Source organism: Miniopterus natalensis, chromosome 17 (assembly GCF_054644295.1).
Source record: "Miniopterus natalensis isolate mMinNat1 chromosome 17, mMinNat1.hap1, whole genome shotgun sequence".
In the NCBI taxonomy this organism is placed as follows: Eukaryota; Metazoa; Chordata; class Mammalia; order Chiroptera; family Miniopteridae; genus Miniopterus; species Miniopterus natalensis.
In genome coordinates, this window is record NC_142097.1 from 43,998,338 (window position 1) to 44,018,296 (window position 19,959).

General features: G+C 63.4%; 1 protein-coding gene across 1 annotated transcript in view; it reads right to left on the reverse strand.

Annotated features, from left to right (window-relative positions):
• The window catches only part of DNAH17 (dynein axonemal heavy chain 17), a 74,532-nt gene that overhangs the window by 24,668 nt on the left and 29,905 nt on the right, over positions 1-19,959 (reverse strand). Inside the window, exons 30-53 of the mRNA XM_087825769.1 lie at positions 19,667-19,819; positions 18,332-18,457; positions 18,131-18,238; positions 17,239-17,370; positions 16,857-17,017; positions 16,167-16,323; positions 15,937-16,041; positions 13,188-13,345; positions 12,634-12,772; positions 12,183-12,410; positions 11,584-11,721; positions 10,625-10,757; positions 8,652-8,779; positions 7,878-8,026; positions 6,073-6,355; positions 5,805-5,978; positions 5,358-5,565; positions 4,498-4,663; positions 4,153-4,255; positions 3,775-3,922; positions 3,301-3,392; positions 1,584-1,745; positions 922-1,086; positions 579-770 (exon numbers count right to left, since the gene is read on the reverse strand). Of these exons, the coding sequence (XP_087681895.1) occupies positions 579-770; positions 922-1,086; positions 1,584-1,745; positions 3,301-3,392; positions 3,775-3,922; positions 4,153-4,255; positions 4,498-4,663; positions 5,358-5,565; positions 5,805-5,978; positions 6,073-6,355; positions 7,878-8,026; positions 8,652-8,779; positions 10,625-10,757; positions 11,584-11,721; positions 12,183-12,410; positions 12,634-12,772; positions 13,188-13,345; positions 15,937-16,041; positions 16,167-16,323; positions 16,857-17,017; positions 17,239-17,370; positions 18,131-18,238; positions 18,332-18,457; positions 19,667-19,819 (3,708 nt within the window). The remainder of the gene's footprint in view (positions 1-578; positions 771-921; positions 1,087-1,583; positions 1,746-3,300; positions 3,393-3,774; positions 3,923-4,152; positions 4,256-4,497; positions 4,664-5,357; positions 5,566-5,804; positions 5,979-6,072; positions 6,356-7,877; positions 8,027-8,651; positions 8,780-10,624; positions 10,758-11,583; positions 11,722-12,182; positions 12,411-12,633; positions 12,773-13,187; positions 13,346-15,936; positions 16,042-16,166; positions 16,324-16,856; positions 17,018-17,238; positions 17,371-18,130; positions 18,239-18,331; positions 18,458-19,666; positions 19,820-19,959) is intronic.

The window sequence follows — 19,959 nt, forward strand, 5'->3', positions numbered from 1 at the left end:
GCCAGCCCAAAGCGGGGGGGGCACCCCTGTGTCTGCCCACGGATGCACGGCAAACACAGCGGGGCTGTCCACAGTGGGGTGCCCATCCACACAGTGGGGTGCCACGTAGCCCTAGAAACGAAGGAAGTTCTGACACATGGCCGGACCCTGAGGACATTACACTAGTTGAAATAAACCAGCCTCCAAGGGACAGATGCTGCGTGATGCCACTCCCGTGAGGTCCCTAGACGGTCAAATCCATAGAGACAGGGAGTGGAATGTGGGTGCCAGGGGCAGGGGGAGGGGGTGGGGGTCACTGATTAATGGGCAGAGGTTCAGTTTGGGACAACAAGGCATTCAGGAGATGGAGGGTGGGGATGGCCGCACAGCAGTGTGAATGTGCCCAGTGCCACCGAGCTGCAGGGCTCGACAGCTAAACTGTGTGTTACGCAGGTTTTATCACATACACAAGGGGGGGAAACCTTTAAATGGGGACCCTGAGCGAGGCCCCAAAAACGTGCACCACGGGCTTGGACCGGGAGGCTGAGCCCCGGGGAAAACGAGCGGCAGTGGCCGGGGCGAGGGCGAGCGGGCCGCACCTTGAGGTCCGGGATGCCGTAGCCCTTCTTGAGGGTGATCTGGAACACGTCCAGTGCGCTGATGTAGGCGGCCAGGCGCGACAGGCTCTGCTTGCCGCTGCCGCCCACGCCCACCAGCAGGGCGTTCCCGCGCGGCGACTCCAGGATGCGGTTGATCCTGCAGATGTGCGCCACCGCGGCTTCGAACAGCACCTGCCGGGGCCACACGCCTCAGCATCCGGCCTCGCGTGGACTCGCCTTCCACGGCACAGGGCCTCGTCCACCCCCGGCGGCGCTTGCCACGAATCACACAGCCCGGGAGCGCCATCGAAGCGCCCACGCTATCGGCTCGAGCCCTGCTCACCAAGTTCATGACCGCGTTGACCTCGTTGTAACTGTCCAGGACGTCTGAGAGGAGTCTGTTCAGGCGAGCCATGTCGGTCACCGGGAGGTATTTGGGGTCGCCGATCCCTTGAGCAAAGTGGCTGAAGATATTTGGTTTGGCAAATAAAAGCTCTTCGCCAAGATCCTACAGATAAGAGATAAGGTACTTCTGTGGCTGGCTGCTGTGGACACGCCGTGGACAGGCCGTGGACAGGCCGTGGACACAGCAGCCAGTGCCTCAGGAGGCCAGGTCAAGTCTCCTGGGGCCCAAACCATTGTTCCCGGGAGCCCTGGGGACAGCTGGGCAAACCCCTTGTGGGATGGTCCATCCCCATCAGATGAGAAACAAGCTGATCACCGAGACCAGCCAGGACACTCCAGCAGAGCACCCGGACCCAAGGGGGCCTTTCTGCGCCCCTAGTGGACGGTGGGGGGCTGTCAGATCCTGACCCATCGAGGGGCCCATTCCTTCTCACTCAGATGCACACCCACGTGGCAGAGTCGTTTTGTGGGACCCAACGTGGTCCCTCCCCCCCCCCCCCGAGGGCCCTTCCAGGAGGGCTGAGGTTACCATCGGCCCAGGCAGCGAGCCCACTGGGAGCATTTCCAGGCTCTGCAGGGGGAGCTGGTTGCTTGACTCACGTCAAAGAACTTCTTGGTGGACGCCATGGTGACTCGGTGCAACGCCTCCTGGTCTTTTTCGTCAACCATCTTGTCCCCGTACACTCTTTCCGCTTCATGCAGCCAGAGGCGGACGAGGTCAAACGGGGTTTTCAAGACCTCTGTTGTGGAAAACAAGAGCCCCTGCCCCCCCAGGACGCTCAGCATCTTCGGCCGGGCGTGAGGCAAGGCAGCCATGCGCTGGGCTGGGAGGAGCGGGGCCGCCGTCCCTTCCCGGGAGGAGCCATTTGGCTGCTGGTACAACGTCTCCCTAGGGCCAAGGAAGCTCCCAGCTGCCAAGTCCATGCAAACCCCAGAGACTGGAGGGTGTGACTGTGGCTGGAGAGACTCGGGGGACCTTTCCTCACAAGACAAGGTCAAGGGCTTCAGGCACCGTGGGGGAACCGGACTCAAAGGCCTCAGCGCAGTGGGGTTACAAGCTTGGGCCCTGCAGCCCGCCCGGGTCCAGCTCCGGCTCAGCGGGTTACTAACCAAGTGACATGGGCAAGTTCAACAGGCGCTTTTTGAGGGTCCGCTATTTTCCAGAGCTCTTCTGGGCTCTGGGAACATGGTGACAAGACAAACCCTGCCTTTATGGAGTTTGCATTTTAGTAGGAGATGTAACTGGGCCAAAAAACCAAAAAGCAAGGAAGTGACACACTGTGATGGGCTATGAATGACACAGGCAGCGGCAGTGAGAGAGTGTGGGAATGAGGAGGGACCCCCTGCGGACATGACATTTGAACTGACACTTGAAGTGGGAGGAGGTGGGCATGACTTCACCTCCCTGAGCCTTAGGCTCTCCTGTAACATGGGGATGTAAGAGCACTACAGGTTGTTTGGAGGAGAAAATGGGGGTGTAAGTGGCCTAACCCAGTGCCTGGCTCAGACTAAACAGTCAATAAATAAGAGGAAACGTCATCATTATCATCACCATCACCATGGTAACCATGTCACTGTCACTGTCATCACCATCATCACATCAATCATCACATCATCCACCATCATTATAATTACAGCATCACCATTATTATCACCATCACCACCCCCACCCCCATCACCATCACCACCCCCCCACCCCCATCACCATCACCACCACCATCACCATCATCACCACCATCATCACCACCATCACCACAATCATCACCACCATCATTACCGCCACCATCATCATCACCATCACCACCATCTCCATCACCACCACCATCATCTCCATCACCACCACCATCTCCATCACCACCACCATCATCTCCATCACCACCATCATCATCTCCATCACCACCATCATCTCCATCACCACCACCATCATCTCCATCACCACCATCATCATCACCATCACCATCATCTCCATCACCACCACCATCTCCATCACCACCATCATCTCCATCACCATCACCATCACCACCACCATCATCATCACCACCACCATCATCTCCATCACCACCATCATCTCCATCACCACCACCATCATCATCACCACCACCATCATCTCCATCACCACCATCATCTCCATCACCATCACCATCACCACCACCATCACCATCATCACCACCAACACCACCACCATCACCACCATCACCATCACTGTCATCAGTCCACAGGCCACTGCTTTCTCTCCTGAGGGAAGCAGAGGAGGAGAACGCCTATGGGTCAGACACTTGGCCGCAGGTGGCATGGCGCAGAGCTGGAAGAGCAGTACCTGGAAGATGTTGGAGAGGTCCCTGAGGTTGAAGATGTAATGAAACTTGATGGCGGTGGGAAGAAAGGTTTGTGTGACTTTCTGATGCAGGGCTGTTGTAAGAAACAGACATGTACCCTTATTCACTCTTAATGGCCTCAGGAAACGCAAAGCTTAGGGTATAGTTTCTAAACAAACGGACTCTGAGCCGGTGACAATTTAAGGGAGGACTCTGCAGAGCTGAGGGGGAGGAAGCCTGTTACCCTGGTGACGGGTAAGTCGTTCCTGCCCACCGACTTTCCTGTCTGCTGCTCCCCGCCCCCGCCCCAGCCATCGGGTTTAACAGCATCTCCTGTCGAAACATAGCATCCTTTAAAAAAATATTGATTTAAAAGTATAAATAAAATATTTACCGGGGGAAACAGGAAGCAGCCAGCGGCCTTACAAAGCAGAGGTTTCTGCCGACAGGAGAGGGGCCGCGGCTGGCCAGCTTACCCAGGGCCGAGGCCACCAGCAGGCTGCTCATCCGCTGGACCACCGTGGGGGCCGAGCGGTAGGCCAGGTGCTGGGACAGGATGGTGCTGTAGATGGTCGTGAGGGCCTCCTGGCCCGGGAAGCTCACGGCAAATACGCAGAAGTGGCGCTGCGGGAACAAGCACAGCCCCGCGTCAGGCCGCTCTTGGGGACCAGCTGGTGGCCCGGCCGCCCGCGTGGGGAGCGGATTCTGTCCTCACTGCCCGGTGTCCTGTGCGCGCATTCTGTGCGGTGTCCAGAATGCCTTGTGTGTGGTAGAACCCGAGCAAGGTTTTATTCTCACCTGCTCGGCCGCCCGCACGCCCTGGCGGCCGCGGGAGGCGCCTGATCCCCGCCTACCTGAAGCCTGGAGTCGATGGTGAAGGAGCCGGAGGTGGGGTTCATGCAAGCCACGTACTGGCAGTTGTGGATGTCCTTCAGCGTCAGCTTCTGCCTGTCATACCTGTGTGGGTGGCCGGGGTTGGTGTCCTGCCCTAGCCACCCCCCCGGCAATGCCTAGCGCAAGGCAAAGAGAGAAAACCCCTCAATAACTATCGATTCTCTGTGAAACAGTCAATTTTGCTTCTTCCAGGGGCCAGGCCCTGCGCCCCACCGGTCGCTGTGACCCTGCCCATCGCTGTGACCCCCCGCCACGCCCTGAGGCTCCGCCCCTCGCCGCGGCCCCGCCCCCACAGCCCACGTCACCAGTGCCCGTGGTCCATGTGCTGCCGGATGAGCGTGTGCGGGGCCACCGTGCCGTACTTGTCCACCTCGGGCATGTTCATGTCGTCGATGAAGTAGATCAGCTTCTTCGTGCCCGGCGGCCCGTAGTTCCTCCCTGACTTCTTCTCCAGCGGCTTCTCCAGAACCCCTAGGGATGGACGGGAGCAAGCGGATTGGCCGCCGGATGCTGGGGCCCAGGAAGTGGCCCTGGAGGGGCCCCATCCACCCACCCCACCCACCGCCGGGTGAAGGAGGGAGTGTGGGAGTGGTGGGCGCAGTGGGCGGGAGACAAGGGCTGCAGGAACCTAGGGGCCCCCTCAGCCCCGTGGCAGGAGCTCCCTGTGGGATCCGCCTGGGGGCACCGGGAAGAGGGATCCTGGCTGCCACTCTGTCTCCCTACTCTGGGGAGAGAGGCCGGTGGGGGGATGGGAAACGGAGAGGCAACGGGCAAGCCCCTGGGTTTGTAGGGAGAAAGAAGAGACATGTGTGTTCGGGGGGCAGCCATGTGGCTTGGGTGTGTCCAGGCTGGGCTGTGAGGACCCACCCTGGTCCTTGACTTCACCATGCACCCCTGCTCCTGGCTCCATCCTGTGCCCCAGCCTCACCTTGCACCCGGGCCTCACCTGGCACCCCGGCCTCACCCCGCACCCCAGCCTCACCCCGGGCTCACCTGGCACCATGGCCTCACCCTGCACCCTGGCCTCACCCCGCACCCCGGCCTCACCTTGCACCCCGGCCTCACCCCAGGCTCACCGGCACCCTGGCCTCATCTTGCACCTGGGCCTCACCTTGCACCCCAGCCTCACCTTGCACCCCAGCCTCACCCTGCACCCCGGCCTCACCCTGCAGCATAGCCGAGGTGGTATAGAAGTTGAAGGGCACGGACTGCACCAGGTAGTCGTCGGTGTTGAGGCTCTCCAGCTTGTCTCCCATCAGCACCGACTTGCCCGTCCCCGCGTTGCCCACCAGCATCACGGGCCACGACTTCTCCATGAGCAGGTCTATGAAGTAGCGGATGCGGATGGTTTCCGTCGTGTGCACCAGCGAGGCCTGCGTGAGGGGGCAGAAGGCGGGACGGGAGGGAGGAGCCGTGATCCTCAGACACACCTGAGCCTCCAGTGTCCACCTCCGGCCAACTTGTGGACTGGAACAGTCGGTCGAGTCCCCAGTTTTACTTAAAATGTTCCACCTGCTGCAAACCGCCTGCGCGTCCCACTGACAAGCGCGGGCTGGTCGCCGGGTCCTGCCCCTAAACTATCAGCGAGTCGCCTCCGCTCTGGGCCAGTTACCTGCAGGGGGATGTCGGGGTCCAGCTCGAAGGAGGGCACTCTGTCTGTCCAGGGCAGGAACTTCTTAGTGTCGGGGTCTAAGTAGTAGTCGAAGACCGTACCCTGAGAGGGAAACTTGATGGTTTTGAATTCGTTGATCCACCATTTGCTGAACTCGACTCGATAATCTATCAGCTGTGAAAAAACAACACCACCCAGCGCGGTGAAGAGGGGCGCGGGGAGCCCCGGGCGGAGCGGCCGGTCCCCGCGCAAGCTCGCGGCCGCGCACCTGGTCCTGGAACATGGCCCCGCCGAAGGCCCAGAAGCAGGCGAACACGAAGTAGAGCTCGTACAGCTCCTTGGGCGAGTCGGGCGGCACGGTCTTCTCCGTGAGGAGGCACTCGAGCAGGTACAGGATCATCTGGATGACCGTGATCTCCGGCACCGGCGTGATCTTCTTGAACCCGAAGCGCAGCTTGTCCAGGCACATGGGCAGGTACTTGTCGAAGAGGATCATCAGGTTGGCCTTCTCCGACTGCACCTTGCGCCTCTCGATCCAGCTGCTCACCACCCTGGGGAGACAGGCGGGGGGGGAGGGGCCGGGTGAGGGCCGCCCGCCCGCCGTGCGGGGTCCTCCCGGCCGCTCTCCCCGGGCGAGGGCCTCTGGGCGCCTCCGCGTGAAGCTGCTGCGCCCGCCTGGCCATGCCGACTGCAGGGGGGCCTGGCGAGGATGCTGGGGCTGCGGGCCGTGCTCTCTTTCTGAGGTCCTAGCAATGGGGGTGCTATGAGCCTAGAGCTGGGAGCCATCCTTACTATCCCAGTAGAGCTGAGTGTCGAGAGGAGAGGAGAGGAGGGGAGGGGAGGGGAGGGGAGGGGAGGGGAGGGGAGGGGAGGGGAGGGGAGGGGAAGGTTTCATGACATCGTGGGGGGAGGAAGGGGCAACAAGGAAACGGGAAGAGAAAGGAAAGAGCAGAGGAGCAGGGACCTCTCATTACAGCATCTGGACTCCTGGATCCAGCCATGCCTGCAGCATGCTCTGCTGAATTGAGCCACTCGATTTTTTTTCCCTCTTCAGTTACTTTGAGTTGAATGTGTCACGTTTAGCAGAAGAGTCCAAACCAACACAGCAGGCAACCCTGAGGAGCCGCGTTGGACTGTCTGGCCCAGGCTGCCCCTGGAATGGGCTTGAGGGACGCCCCCCACACGGCAAGGGCGCGGACTCCAGAGCCCCACTGCCTGGGTTTGAGTCGGCTCTACCGTGGCCAGCAGTGGCCTTAGGCCAGTGACTCCACGTGTCTGGGTCCCCAGCCTCTCACCCGTAAATGGGAGTGACGGTAGCCACTCCTGCTTCAGAGGGTGGCAGGCCTGACGTGTTTCCAGTGCACAGATGGGAGCCCGGCCAAGGCGAGGGCTCAGTAAGTGCCTGCTAACAGCGTCCGGCTCCTCGCGGGTCAGTGAGCACATCGCTGCCAGGATGCCCGCCGCGTAAGCAGGAAGCTCACGTCACCAACCCAGGCAGCCCGCCGCCCGCAGCCTGGCGTGCACACGCACACACATGCACGCACACGCACACGCACACGCACACGCACACGCACACACACAGCTGCCTTTCCCCGTGTGAGCTCGTGTTCCAGCAGCTCCGCTCCTTCCCGGCCTCTGTCAGGACCGAGAGTCGATGGCTCGAAGCCTCTGCCCCGTTACGCCCTGAGCCATCCAGGGCCATCCCTGTGCCATCTTTGCCTGAAAGCTGAACACGGGGCCCCCATGCCTGACACAGTTAGAACCCAATTCTAGCTACGTGGGCCCGAGTGGAGACCGTCTGCCTTCCGCCGGACGGCGCGTGTGAGAGTCCACACGTTGCCTCTGTGAGTCAGGGCCTGTGACCCTGCGCAGTGGCCCTGACCTGAACCGCAGGCCCAGAGGGAGGCGCATGCCGGAGGAGGATGGATTTCCTGGCCCGGGTCTGGGGGCTCCTACCCTGCCCTGCACCTGGCGACCCTCGTGAACGAGTGCACACGTGCGTGTGCAGCTCTGACACGCCACCTGCCTCGTCTCTCTGCCAGTTTGGAGAGGGGACAACACCCCCCCACTCACGGGTTCCACCCCAGGTCTGCGGGGTTGATGTACAGGATGCCGGCTCTGGAGACCGTGGCCGGCGTGGCCGTCCTCAGGTGGCTGATCTCGAACACCAGCCTCATGGTGCGGTTCAGGGGGATCCGCTCGTTGCTGGCCAGCGTGAGGACCTAGCGAGGCAGAGGCCGTGGGCTCTCAGTGGCAAATGCGCCACCACCCGGAGGGTGCATCTCAGAACAAGGAGGGGGAAGCCGGGGATCCCTGCTCCCGTGCCCACCGCCCACTAGCTTCCCCTAACCCAGCATTTCTCCCCTGCTGCCCCGGGAGAGTACGAGAGGCTTCCCCACGTGGGTGTTGGGGTGTTGCTAGGACTTCACTATCAACCTAAATTTTCACTGACGCCCCTCATCCCCGGGAATTCTGCAGTTCCCCCTCCACCCGACTGAGAATCATTTCCTTAAGCTGCTTCTAGAGAAGTTCCACGTTAGGCCAGTGTAACTGGACAAAGGTGCTTTCTGTGTCGCACCCTCCGCCCACACTGCTGCCCAAAAGTGTCTCAGATGGAGCCGCACGCGGAGCTGGGTCATGTGAGGAGCACGTCTCGTGATGAGGGACTTGCCCTGCTCGTAACCGTCTCCGGGGAGCTCCAGGAGGATCCCCTCCGCCCCCGAGTCCCGTCTGTGGCAGGTCCGTCTGCTGTGCATGGCGGGTGGTGATGTGGGGCATTTCCTGCGTCCCCCCCTCCGTCGTTGCGGCTCTGGGGGACTAGCTCCGAAATCCAGGAGCCCCTCAAACCTTGTTGTCATCCATGACGGTGTTGAGGGATTCAATCCACATCGGGTCGATGTCCCCATCCAGGACAATCCACTTGGGGCCGTCATGAGTGATGTTGGCCAGGTCCCGCATTATGGTCGAGAAAAGGCCTGTGAGCAAGCAGGCGGTGTGAGCAGGGCAGGTGTGGGCAGGGCAGGTGTGGGCAGGGCAGGTGTGGGCAGGGCAGGTGTGGGCAGGGCAGGTGTGAGCAGGGCAGGTGTGGGCAGGGCAGGTGTGAGCAGGGCAGGTGTGGGCAGGGCAGGTGTGAGCAGGACTGTGAGCAGGGCAGGTGTGAGCAGGGCAGGTGTGAGCAGGGCAGGTGTGGGCAGGGCAGGTGTGGGCAGGGCAGGTGTGAGCAGGGCAGGTGTGAGCAGGGCAGGTGTGGGCAGGGCAGGTGTGGGCAGGGCAGGTGTGAGCAGGGCAGGTGTAAGCAGGGCAGGTGTGGGCAGGGCAGGTGTGGGCAGGGCAGGTGTGAGCAGGGCTGGGGTGAGCAGGGCAGGTGTGAGCAGGGCTGGGGTGAGCAGGGCAGGTATGAGCAGGGCAGGTGTGGGCAGGGCTGGGGTGAGCAGGGCAGGTGTGAGCAGGGCTGGGGTGAGCAGGGCAGGTGTGGGCAGTGCTGGGGTGAGCAGGGCAGGTGTGAGCAGGGCAGGTGTGGGCAGGGCAGGTGTGAGCAGGGCAGGTGTGGGCAGGGCAGGTGTGAGCAGGGCAGGTGTGGGCAGTGCTGGGGTGAGCAGGGCAGGTGTGAGCAGGGCAGGTGTGAGCAGGGCAGGTGTGGGCAGTGCTGGGGTGAGCAGGGCAGGTGTGAGCAGGGCAGGTGTGGGCAGGGCAGGTGTGGGCAGGGCAGGTGTGAGCAGGGCAGGTGTGGGCAGGGCAGGTGTGAGCAGGGCTGTGAGCAGGGCTGTGAGCAGAGCAGGTGTGAGCAGGGCTGTGAGCAGGGCTGTGAGCAGGGCTGTGAGCAGGGCAGGTGTGGGCAGTGCTGGGGTGAGCAGGGCAGGTGTGGGCAGTGCTGGGGTGAGCAGGGCAGGTGTGAGCAGGGCAGGTGTGGGCAGTGCTGGGGTGAGCAGGGCAGGTGTGAGCAGGGCAGGTGTGGGCAGGGCAGGTGTGGGCAGGGCAGGTGTGGGCAGTGCTGGGGTGAGCAGGGCAGGTGTGAGCAGGGCAGGTGTGGGCAGGGCAGGTGTGAGCAGGGCAGGTGTGGGCAGTGCTGGGGTGAGCAGGGCAGGTGTGAGCAGGGCAGGTGTGGGCAGGGCAGGTGTGGGCAGGGCAGGTGTGGGCAGGGCAGGTGTGGGCAGGGCAGGTGTGGGCAGTGCTGGGGTGAGCAGGGCAGGTGTGAGCAGGGCAGGTGTGAGCAGGGCTGGTGTGGGCAGTGCTGGGGTGAGCAGGGCAGGTGTGAGCAGGGCAGGTGTGGGCAGGGCAGGTGTGAGCAGGGCAGGTGTGGGCAGTGCTGGGGTGAGCAGGGCAGGTGTGAGCAGGGCAGGTGTGGGCAGGGCAGGTGTGGGCAGGGCAGGTGTGGGCAGGGCAGGTGTGGGCAGGGCAGGTGTGGGCAGTGCTGGGGTGAGCAGGGCAGGTGTGAGCAGGGCAGGTGTGAGCAGGGCTGGTGTGGGCAGGGGGGACTCGGGAGCAGAGGCCTCCCTGGGCTTCGTCTCGGAGGGAACCATGGAAACTGATGGGTGTAGGGCAGGTCCCCCCAACAAGCCAGGTGCCCGCTTGCCCAGGACCTCACGGCCCCTCCCTCCACCTGGCCCCCGCCCTGGCCCCCGCCTGTGTGCTCACTGCTCTTCACAGGGACCATCCCCAGGCACCACGAGCACGGGTGCCCCCAGACCTGCTTCCTCGGGGCCAGCCTGGCTCGGGCGACGCCCCAACACGTGCTCGCTGCACGGAGCTCGCTGAGAGCCTGGGACGCCCGCTGGTGGCCCCACGCCCCGCAGCCCACCCTGGGCCGCCGGTCCCAGTACCGTCTTTCCATTCCCTGGTCGCCGGGTTGATGATGCCAAAGAGCTCGTCGCAGGTGACGGCCTTGGGGTCCAGGTCCACCGCAACCGGCTTCCTCTTCATGTTCTGGTAGGTCTTGTTGAGCGACTTGAGGACCTGGGCAAGGGGCGTCACTCAGCACGGGTCACTCAAGGCGGGCTGTAGGCGATGCCCTCAAAGGGGAGGGTCCCACGTGAACTCGACACCCAGGCGCCCTGCCCTGGGTTTGTTTTGCTTTGGTGACACACGGGCGAGGTGGGTCTGCGTCCCCCCGATGAGGAGCCGGGTCCGGGGGCAGCAAACAAGCCACTGTCATTGTCTGCGGAAGGCACAGAAGTGCTGGCCTCGACCCCTCGCTGCGACCCAGGAAAAGCCACAGCAGCTTCCTGCTGATAAACGTAACCTATGCTCCCCGAAAAAATGTAAGGGACAGAAACAACTCCTAATTCTTCCAGCCAGAGGACAAGATAGCGCGAGGCTCCTTTATACGCATGTGTGTATATTCCCTGTCGGTAAACTGGGTTCAGAGCTCGCTGTGAGCGTCCCCACGTGGCCGTTAGCGCCGGGACGTGGTGTTCACCCCTCGGGCGCCCAGCTGAACGCGCTGCTTTAGAGGCTCCCGCGTTTGTCAGAGCCGGTGACTCGGCCGCCACCCTCTGCTCCCACCGCCCCAGGCAGCGCCTGCAGACCGCCGAGGGGGGTGGCCCCCGGGGAGGCAGGTGGCCCCGGGAGAAGGGCCCCATCGTGGGATCAGGGTCCAGTGGTCACTGCTTGCCCCCCCCCCCGCTCAGGACACACTCGGGTGGGGGTGGCCTCCGGGATGCCCAGGGTGGGGGCAGGTGAAAGGGGGCCGACCCTCCAGCAGCCTGCCCGCCCTGCGGGAACCCTGCTGGGCCCTTCGGTGGAGGTGGGTGGGTCCAGGCGCAACTCGAGAGCGACCTGCCTGGGACTTGCCGCTGCCCGCGTTCCCGATGACGAACACTGAGTGGCGCACTTGCAGCAGCTCCTCCAGCTGTACCACCTTCAGCACGAAGTTGTCCTCGGCCTGCAGCTTCAGCTCCACGATGCTCTGCTTGATGATCTGAGGGCACAGGATGGGGCGCTGGGCATGGGGCTGGGCACAGGTCGGGGTGCTGGGCACAGGACGAGGCACTGGGCATGGGCACTGGGCCCGGGCGTGGGGACCAGGCTGTGTTCTGGGTGGGGAAGCTTCTGCCCAGGGGAGAGATCATGGGGCACAGTCGCCCTTGAGGGCAGATGTGTCTCCAGGTCCCACCACGAAGGCCACCGAGACCTCCATGGGTTTGCCAGAAGCCCCTTGGTTCCTCTCGAGACCCCAGCATTAAGGGAGGACTGGCCAGGGCTGGAGAGGCAGCCACGTGTGTGTGACTATCGCGGACTGGAAGACGGGGCCACCCACCCCAACGTCGCACCTGCCACTGAGGTAACCCATCTGACACGCGGTAGAAATAAATACCCTGGGTGGGTGACAAGCCCTGACCACTGGGCTCCCAGGCTGGGCCAGAGGCTGGTAGGACCCACCTTCTCAAAATTCAGGTCCCGTTTCCGGGGCACGTCCAGGGCTGGGAAGAGGTCCCCGATCAGCCCCATGAACACCGGCAGGTCGTCGGTCACAATCTTGGGGATGTTGAAGTCCCTCAGGGCCCTCATGAGCACCTGGTCCTCTGCCCGGCTGGGGTCGCCCCTCTTCAGGGAGCCGGCCACCACCAGCACCGACTTGATGGCCCGCAAGCCCCAGTCGTAATGGTCCTGCGGGCGGAGGCCATGGGTGTGAGCGCGTCTCCCAGGCTGGCCGGCTGGCGGTGCCCACCCCCGAGGCGGGTCTGGGGTCGAGGAGGGTCAGGCAGAGGCGGGCCTGCTGCTGGGACACGTGGAGCCTTCACCAGGCCAGCCAGGGAGGCCCCCGGGCCCCTTTGGTGTTTGCCCCTCGAGCACCCTGGCTTGGCGGGCCCAGGGTGCCACCGGCCCTCACCTGCTTGGAGAGCAGCTCTTTGCACAGCGTGTAGAGCGTGATGAACTTCCTGGCCAGGAGGCGGGCCTCCAGGAAGCCCTCCGCCACCAGCATGATCTCGCATATCAGTTCGAAGTCGGGGACCACCATGGCGCAGGGCCTGGCGGGTCAGAGGCTCAGCCGTGGCTCCTCCCCCTCCTGCTCAGACCTACCTGCCCCTCCCCACCCAGGGGCACACCCACCTCCCGGGGGGCGGGTGGGGGGCACAGCATCCCTGGCCTGGGGCCTCTGCTCCCTCCCCACCTCCTCCGTCCTCCACACCAGGCGTCTCCAGGCCCTGCATTTCCTCTCCTCCACCTTCTCTGAGAGTCACCCCGAACCCTGCCTTCCATCGCCTCTAGTGGGGACCCCTGACCTGGGAGACAGAGCAGGAGAAGCCGCCTGCTCTTTAGGGGGCCCTGGCCTGCTGGGTTCTGTCTGCCTCGGGAGCCCCGTCTGCACCCCACTTGCCTCTCCTGGCTCCACCCGCCTCCGCTCCTCTCCGGGCACCCCCTCCCCCGCCCTCCCGCCAGCACCTGAACAAGGCCTTCAGGTTCTCGGGCAGCTCCGTGCGCCCCGCGTAGCCGGGGTTCATGGTGATGAAGATGCCGACGCTGGGGATGAGTCCTATCATCTCCCCCAGGAAGTTGAAGGTCTTCTTCTTGGCCCGGATGGCATCTTGGACGCACTTGACCTAGGCGGCCGGGACGCAGGCCCGTCAGTGCGGGAAGGAGCGCCCGGAGGGCGCGGCGAGGGGTCGGCAGAGGGCCCCCGACGCCGCCCGGCCTCTCTTTGTTCAAGTTAAACTTTAAATCTTGAGACAGCTGTAGTTTTAAGACAGAATGTGGGGAGACCCCCACGTGCCCCACCCAGCCACCCCAAGGTGACCCCCACAGCTGGGGTGCTGCGCCGCGGACACCGCGCGGGCAGCCGGGACGCGGGGCGTCTGTCGCTGAGGGGACCCCGCAGGTCACCTCCACAGCCACACCTCCCCCCGCCCGCCCGTCTCTCCTTGACCTGCCCGGCCGTGTCCCTAACTGCCACCCCATGGACGTGACTAAGCGGGCCGCACAGCATGTCCCCAGAGGTGGGCTTTGTCACCAGCAAAATGCTGGGGGAGTCCCCAGGTTGCCGACGTGTCCCTGGCGTGTTCCTTGTCGTTGCTGCCTGAGCCCTGCTCCTGCGACGGCAGTGACAGTGACGGCAGTGACAGTGACAGCAGTGACAGTGACACCAGTGATGGCAGGGACAGCAGTGACAGTGACGGCAGGGACAGTGACGGCAGTGACAGTGACAGCAGGGACAGTGACGGCAGTGACAGTGACACCAGTGACGGCAGGGACAGCAGTGACAGTGACGGCAGGGACAGTGACAGCAGGGACAGTGACGGCAGTGACAGTGACACCAGTGACGGCAGGGACAGCAGTGACAGTGACGGCAGGGACAGTGATGGCGGTGACAGTGACACCAGTGACGGCAGTGACAGCAGTGACAGTGACGGCAGGGACAGTGACGGCAGGGACAGTGACGGCAGGGACAGGGACGGCAGGGGCAGGGACGGCAGGGGCAGGGACGGCAGGGACAGTGACGGCAGGGACAGTGACGGCAGGGACAGTGACGGCAGGGGCAGTGACGGCAGGGACAGGGACGGCAGGGGCAGGGACGGCAGGGGCAGGGACGGCAGGGACAGGGACGGCAGGGGCAGTGACGGCAGGGACGGCAGGGACAGTGACGGCAGGGGCAGTGACGGCAGGGACGGCAGGGGCAGGGACGGCAGGGACAGTGACGGCAGGGACGGCAGGGGCAGGGACGGCAGGGACAGGGACGGCAGGGACAGGGACGGCAGGGACAGTGACGGCAGGGACAGTGACGGCAGGGACAGGGACGGCAGGGACAGTGACGGCAGGGACAGTGACGGCAGGGACAGGGACGGCAGGGACAGGGACGGCAGGGACAGCAGCGACCCGTCGTCGCCTGCGTCAGTGCTTGAGGAAGCCGAGCCCCCCCAGGCGGCTGCAAGCCTCCCAGCCACGGCCTGAGGGCGCCCCGCGTTCGCAGTTAGCGCCGGTCAAGGGCCTGCGGGGACCCCTGAACCCCTGCGGCCTCGCCTCTGCGGGAAGCCTTTCCCCACCTTCTGCCCCAGTTCCGGCGCCTCGGTTCCAGGCCGCGCACTCTTGGCACCCGAGGCGGGCTCTACGCAAGGCTCCTGGGGCCTGGCTGGCGGGCGGGCAGTGCCGCCCCGGGCCGGGGCGCTGGCGGCCTCGCCTTCTCTCTTACTGCCTCGAGCCCAGGGGCTTGGGGACAGCTCCACGCAGCGCAGGGCAACCGCAGCGCAGGCTGCCAGCTCCCTGCATTCACCCTAATCTCGCCGGCAAACCTGTGTCATCGAACCCATTTTACGGATTAAGAAGTGGGGGCACGGACGTTGGAATCATCGGCAAGCACAGAACTGGGGCGTCAAATTAGTAAACTTGGGCTGGGCTTCACCCCAGGCTGTGGGTCTGAGTAACCGGCCCCCCTCTGCTCCTCCCGCTGCCCGGGACTGTCCAGCTCTGCCCGCAGCCTCGCCTCCCCCGTGGGCCACAGGTCGGGCTCCAGCCACCTCCCGTCTACCCGTCTGTCTGTCCTGGGGGGGGGTCTCAGCACCGCCAGCACCCCGGCTTCCGGAGCCCTTTGAAGCATCAGAGTTGATTCCGGACCCTGAGGTTGGCCTCAGCTTCCCTGAGAGAGCCCAGTGGTGCCCAGGATGGACCGAGGCATTTGTCCAAAACGCAGACACGTTCCTCCGAACATGTGGGGCAGGGTGGGCGCCCGCAGGCGGCGGGTGATGCCGTCCCCATCCGGGAGCCCTGCTCCACCCTGTCTCCACCTCCCCACCTCGTGTCCTGGGCTCTGGCCCAAGTGTTCCCAAGACACCAGAGCACAGGCCCTCCTTTCCTTCTCTCCCTTGCCTTCCCGTTCTCCCCCAGCACCCTTGTCTAACAAACTCCTATGCATCCTTCAACACCCAGATCCATTGATATCAACAACAAAACCCTCTGTCCTGGTCCCCTGAGCAAAATCAATCGTCCCCTCATCTCTGCTCAGTCGCGTGCATGCCACCAGAGCTGACTTTCCTGTTTTCCCTTCTGCTCGCCCAACCGAAGTATGGGCCCCTGAAGGACGGGGCTGGGTCTCCCTCGTCTCTGTGCCCGCTGGTCAGGCTGAATGAACAGGCTGCAGGAAAGCGGACCTGCCCCGAGTGGTAACGCAGGGAGTCCTCGTGTCTGACCCAGGCGGCCCTACCTGCACTGCGATCACAGACAAGACCTCCACCGAGATGCGGTTAAACTCGTCGAAGCAGCCCCAGGCTCCCGTCTGGGCCAGGCCCTTGTAGATGTTGCCACAGGACTGGAAAGGCCAGATTGGAGGAGCGAGGAAGAGACCCGGTCAGTGGCGCGTCTAGAGCTCACCCGGGGCGTGCGGACTGCGGCCTCCCGGGGGGGGGGCCCTCCTTGGCCCCCCAGGGGACGTACCTTGTAGTCCATCTGCTCAGAGCAGTTGAAGACGTACACCATGGTGCCCAGGGCCCTGCCCAGGTCCTTCGTGGTCTCTGTCTTGCCCGTCCCCGCTGGGCCAGCAGGGGCTCCACCCATGATCAGGTGGAGGGACTGGGTCAAGGTTATGTAGCACCTGCAAGGGACCCCTGCTTAATTTCTACACCAGCACCCCACGGCCGTCACTTTCCTCTCCTGTGGCTTCAGGGACACCCGCTCGGCCCCCCAGGTAGGGGAGGGCTTGCGATGTGACGGAGGAGCCAGCACCGTGCCTGGTCCTAAGCGTCACCATGTTCCCCGAGGTTTGCTCTGGGCGGTGCCGCGCCAAGCACTCTTTGCTGCTAAATGATTCGCTCCATCTTCGACAAGCTCACAGTATCCCCACTTCGCAGGCCCTCAGAGAGGTCAAGCAGCTCCCCTGAGGCCACACAGCTGGCCCTGGAGCGAGGGAGTGAGAACCCTGCGCCCGAGGATGGGCTCCGGGCAGGCGGCTCCAAACGTGGGCCCCCCCCGGCCCGAACGCCAGGCTCTTTTGGCCTCGGCAGGACATTCGGGTCTGAGAATCCGGAGAATGGTGGGGAAGGGCCCACGGGAAGCCCGGGCCTCCTTTCCCGGGCGGTTCGGGCTCAGGCGCGGTGGCCCCGGGACGCAGGGGCCGGGCGTCCGCACCTGTCGGTGAGCGGGGTGATGACCAGCCTGGGCGTGTTGCCCAGGTACTCGTACGAGTACTGGATCTGGGCGTCGCAGATGTTGGCGAAGCAGTGCCTCTTCTCTTCATCCCAGCGGTGCCGGAGCTGCGACTGCCAGGTGAAGGCCTGGGAGCTCTCCACCTGCAGGGCCACCGAGGCCGGCCTGTCACCGGGCTGCCCGGGGCCCAGGCCATGCTCCCGCCCCCCTCCTCCAGTGCAGGGGTGAGTCCCAGGGAGGGCTGAGGGGAGTGGCCTCCCAGGAAGGGGCGGCAGTGGGGGGCCGGAGCCCCCCCCACCAGATGCCAGGCCCCAGGCCCGTCCCGGCCCTCCCCAGCGGTTCCCTGCCCGCCCCCGGCCCGCACCTTGGCTGCGATCATCTTGGCCACCACGTCCCGCGCGTGCACGTCGATGGTGCAGATGGTCATGATCTTCATCCGGTCGCCGGCGCTGAGGTTCCCAATGAGCAGGGTGATCAGCACGTTCAACTGGCTGATCTGCAGGAGCGAAGGCCCTTCGCTGGGACACCGGGCGGCGCCTGCCGCGCCCTGGCTGGTCCCCGGGAGCTGCCCACCCACCGCGCCCGGGTTCCCGAGAACGAAACGCAGGGGGGACGTTCACACCGGCCCCCAACGGGGGGTGGGGTGGCTGCGGAGTGGCCCCCGGCAGGCGCCGCGAAGCCACTAAAAATGATGTGGTAGGAGACCCGGTGCCGTGGAAGGTGTGGACGTTAAGAGAAAACTGGGTTTAAAGCATTGGAAAACAAAAACCAAAAAATGTCATTAAAAAATAGGCCGTTGGATGTATATTTTTGCATGTGAGTCAATTATATGAATCCCACAAGATTACAATAACAATATTATATGTTTAACATATATAATACAATAATATTATTAAAGTAATATTATTTTATATAGTCTATATAAAAGTAATACTATTCTATATTATTAAAGTAATACTATTAGAATAATAACAATAGTATTAGCACAATAATTAGCTAATAGTGTGTTGCTGGTGGTTATATCTTGGGATGGGTTATGGGTCATTTTTCTTTTTTCCATTTGAAATTACCTTTGGTATCTAAAATCCTAATCAGGAATCTTTATAAATAGAGTCGCGGTAGCAACTGGTCATTTCCAGACAGGAAAGTAACGTCCTGCCTTGGCAAAGCGGCCCCTGGGGCAGGGCCGCCGGCCTCCGCTAAGGGACCCCCCTGGGGATGTCCCCGCGGAGTCCCGCAGGGTGCACCCCGCGCACCTGCTTTTTGTTGTAGTCCTTGATGGCGTTCTCGTAACCCTCCTCCAGCCTGGCGAACGCCATGCCCACCTCCGTGGTCCACCAGATCTGCGTGCAGGTGAGCGCCACCTGCGGCGGAGGGCGGCCGCCCGCAGTGAGCCCGGCGCCCCCGGCGGCGCGGGGACCCTCCCGCCCTCAGCCCCGAGCCCTCGCCCCCGACACCTGGGCCGAGTAGTCGAAGATCCACTGCTCCCGGGGCTTCTCCTCGTAAGTCACCACGGCCTCTGGGATCTCGTGGCGGAGCGTGGTGCACATGCGGTCCAGCACGCGGTTCAGCCACACTTCCACCTGCGGGAGGACGGAGCCTGCTGACCCGAGAGGCCGCGACCGTCTAACTCCGACTTGCTTTGCTACGTAAAGATTTTAATATCGGTCATCATATTGGCCCCAGGGATTGAAATGTCAAGGCCTTTCTAGAGCAGTAAGAACGGCCAACCGGAAAAGGGGCTGGGAAGCTGGGGGTGCCGGGCACTCATGCTCACGCACTGTTTCTAGGCAGGGGAGGGAGGGGGGACCAGAGAAAAATCGAGAAGAGAAGACAGGCTACGTCTGAGCCCCTGGGCGTTGCCGACATTCGGAGAGGCTGCGTCTCATCTCTGCCCCCCCCCCGCCGTGTTTCGGGTTCTGAACAGTGGAGCCCCCACCTGCTCCTCAGGTGCATCGTCTCAGGATCCAAGACCGTGACCCGGGACAAACCTGCCAACAAGGCTGCTCGCATCTTAAATACAAACCCTCAACTAGCTGCTACTGGGGGCGGGGGACCCAAACGGATCGCAGGGCCGCTTTTCCTCTTTAACTACAGGTCCAGCGTGGCGGCCTTCCCTGTGGTTCGTGGTCACGTCTAAGGAGCTCAGTGGGGAACGGGTCTGACCCAGCTCCGATGGGGGGATCTGGCCACGGCCCGCCAGCCCCTCCCGGCACAGCAGGCGGCCAGGCTCCCAAGTCCACGTCACTGAATCTTGGGGTTTCTCGCATGAGATTTCCTCTCCCCCTGAGCGGACTTAGCTCCAAATTACATTTTGCTTAGGCTCATGTCAACATGGGTCCCGAGGCTTGGTCAACACTCAGGCGATGAGCTGTGGGCGAGGGGCAGCCGGGACGTTTCCCCGCAGAGGGGCACAGGGCACCCAAGGGAGGGGGCCTCTGCCATCTCTCAAAGCGATGGGGCCGGCGGTGCTTTCTCAGCGGGTATTAGAGCTTGGGTCGGGTGTGTGTGACCCCTTCAAAGCCACAGGAAATTCAGCGGCGTCCATAAACTCTTTCCTCCCCTCCTCGCCTTTCTTGGCTCTTTCTTTCAAGAACACACCTCAGGTGGGTCCGGCTGTGCCGGAAACTCTGGAAGTTAGTCCTGGAAGGACTCCTTCCTCAAAGGCAGGGGCAGGAGGGGACAGGGACAGTCAGGGACTGGCGGCGACACCCGCCCGAGGGCCCCTGGCTCTCCCAGCGCCGCCCTGTCCTCCTGAGGGCGCCGTCTCCGCCCGCGGGACCCGCACCCACCTGCCCCGAGAGGTCGCACTCCCGGTCGAAGTCCACGTACTCGTCCTCTTTGCTGTACATGCCCAGGCCCAGCTTGAGCGGCTTCTTCTCCGCGTCCAGCCGGAACTTCAGTTTGCAGAGGCTGTCGAAGAGCTTGGACAGGTGGCGGCTCACCTGGCGGGGGGCGGGGGCACCGGAGTTACACGGCCGCGCTCCACGGGGCGCCCGCAGCCCGTGTTCCTTGGCGGCTGGAAGCACCTTCCTTTCCGGGGGGATCGACTCCCGCTCCTCTGGTTAATGTGCACTGAACGCGC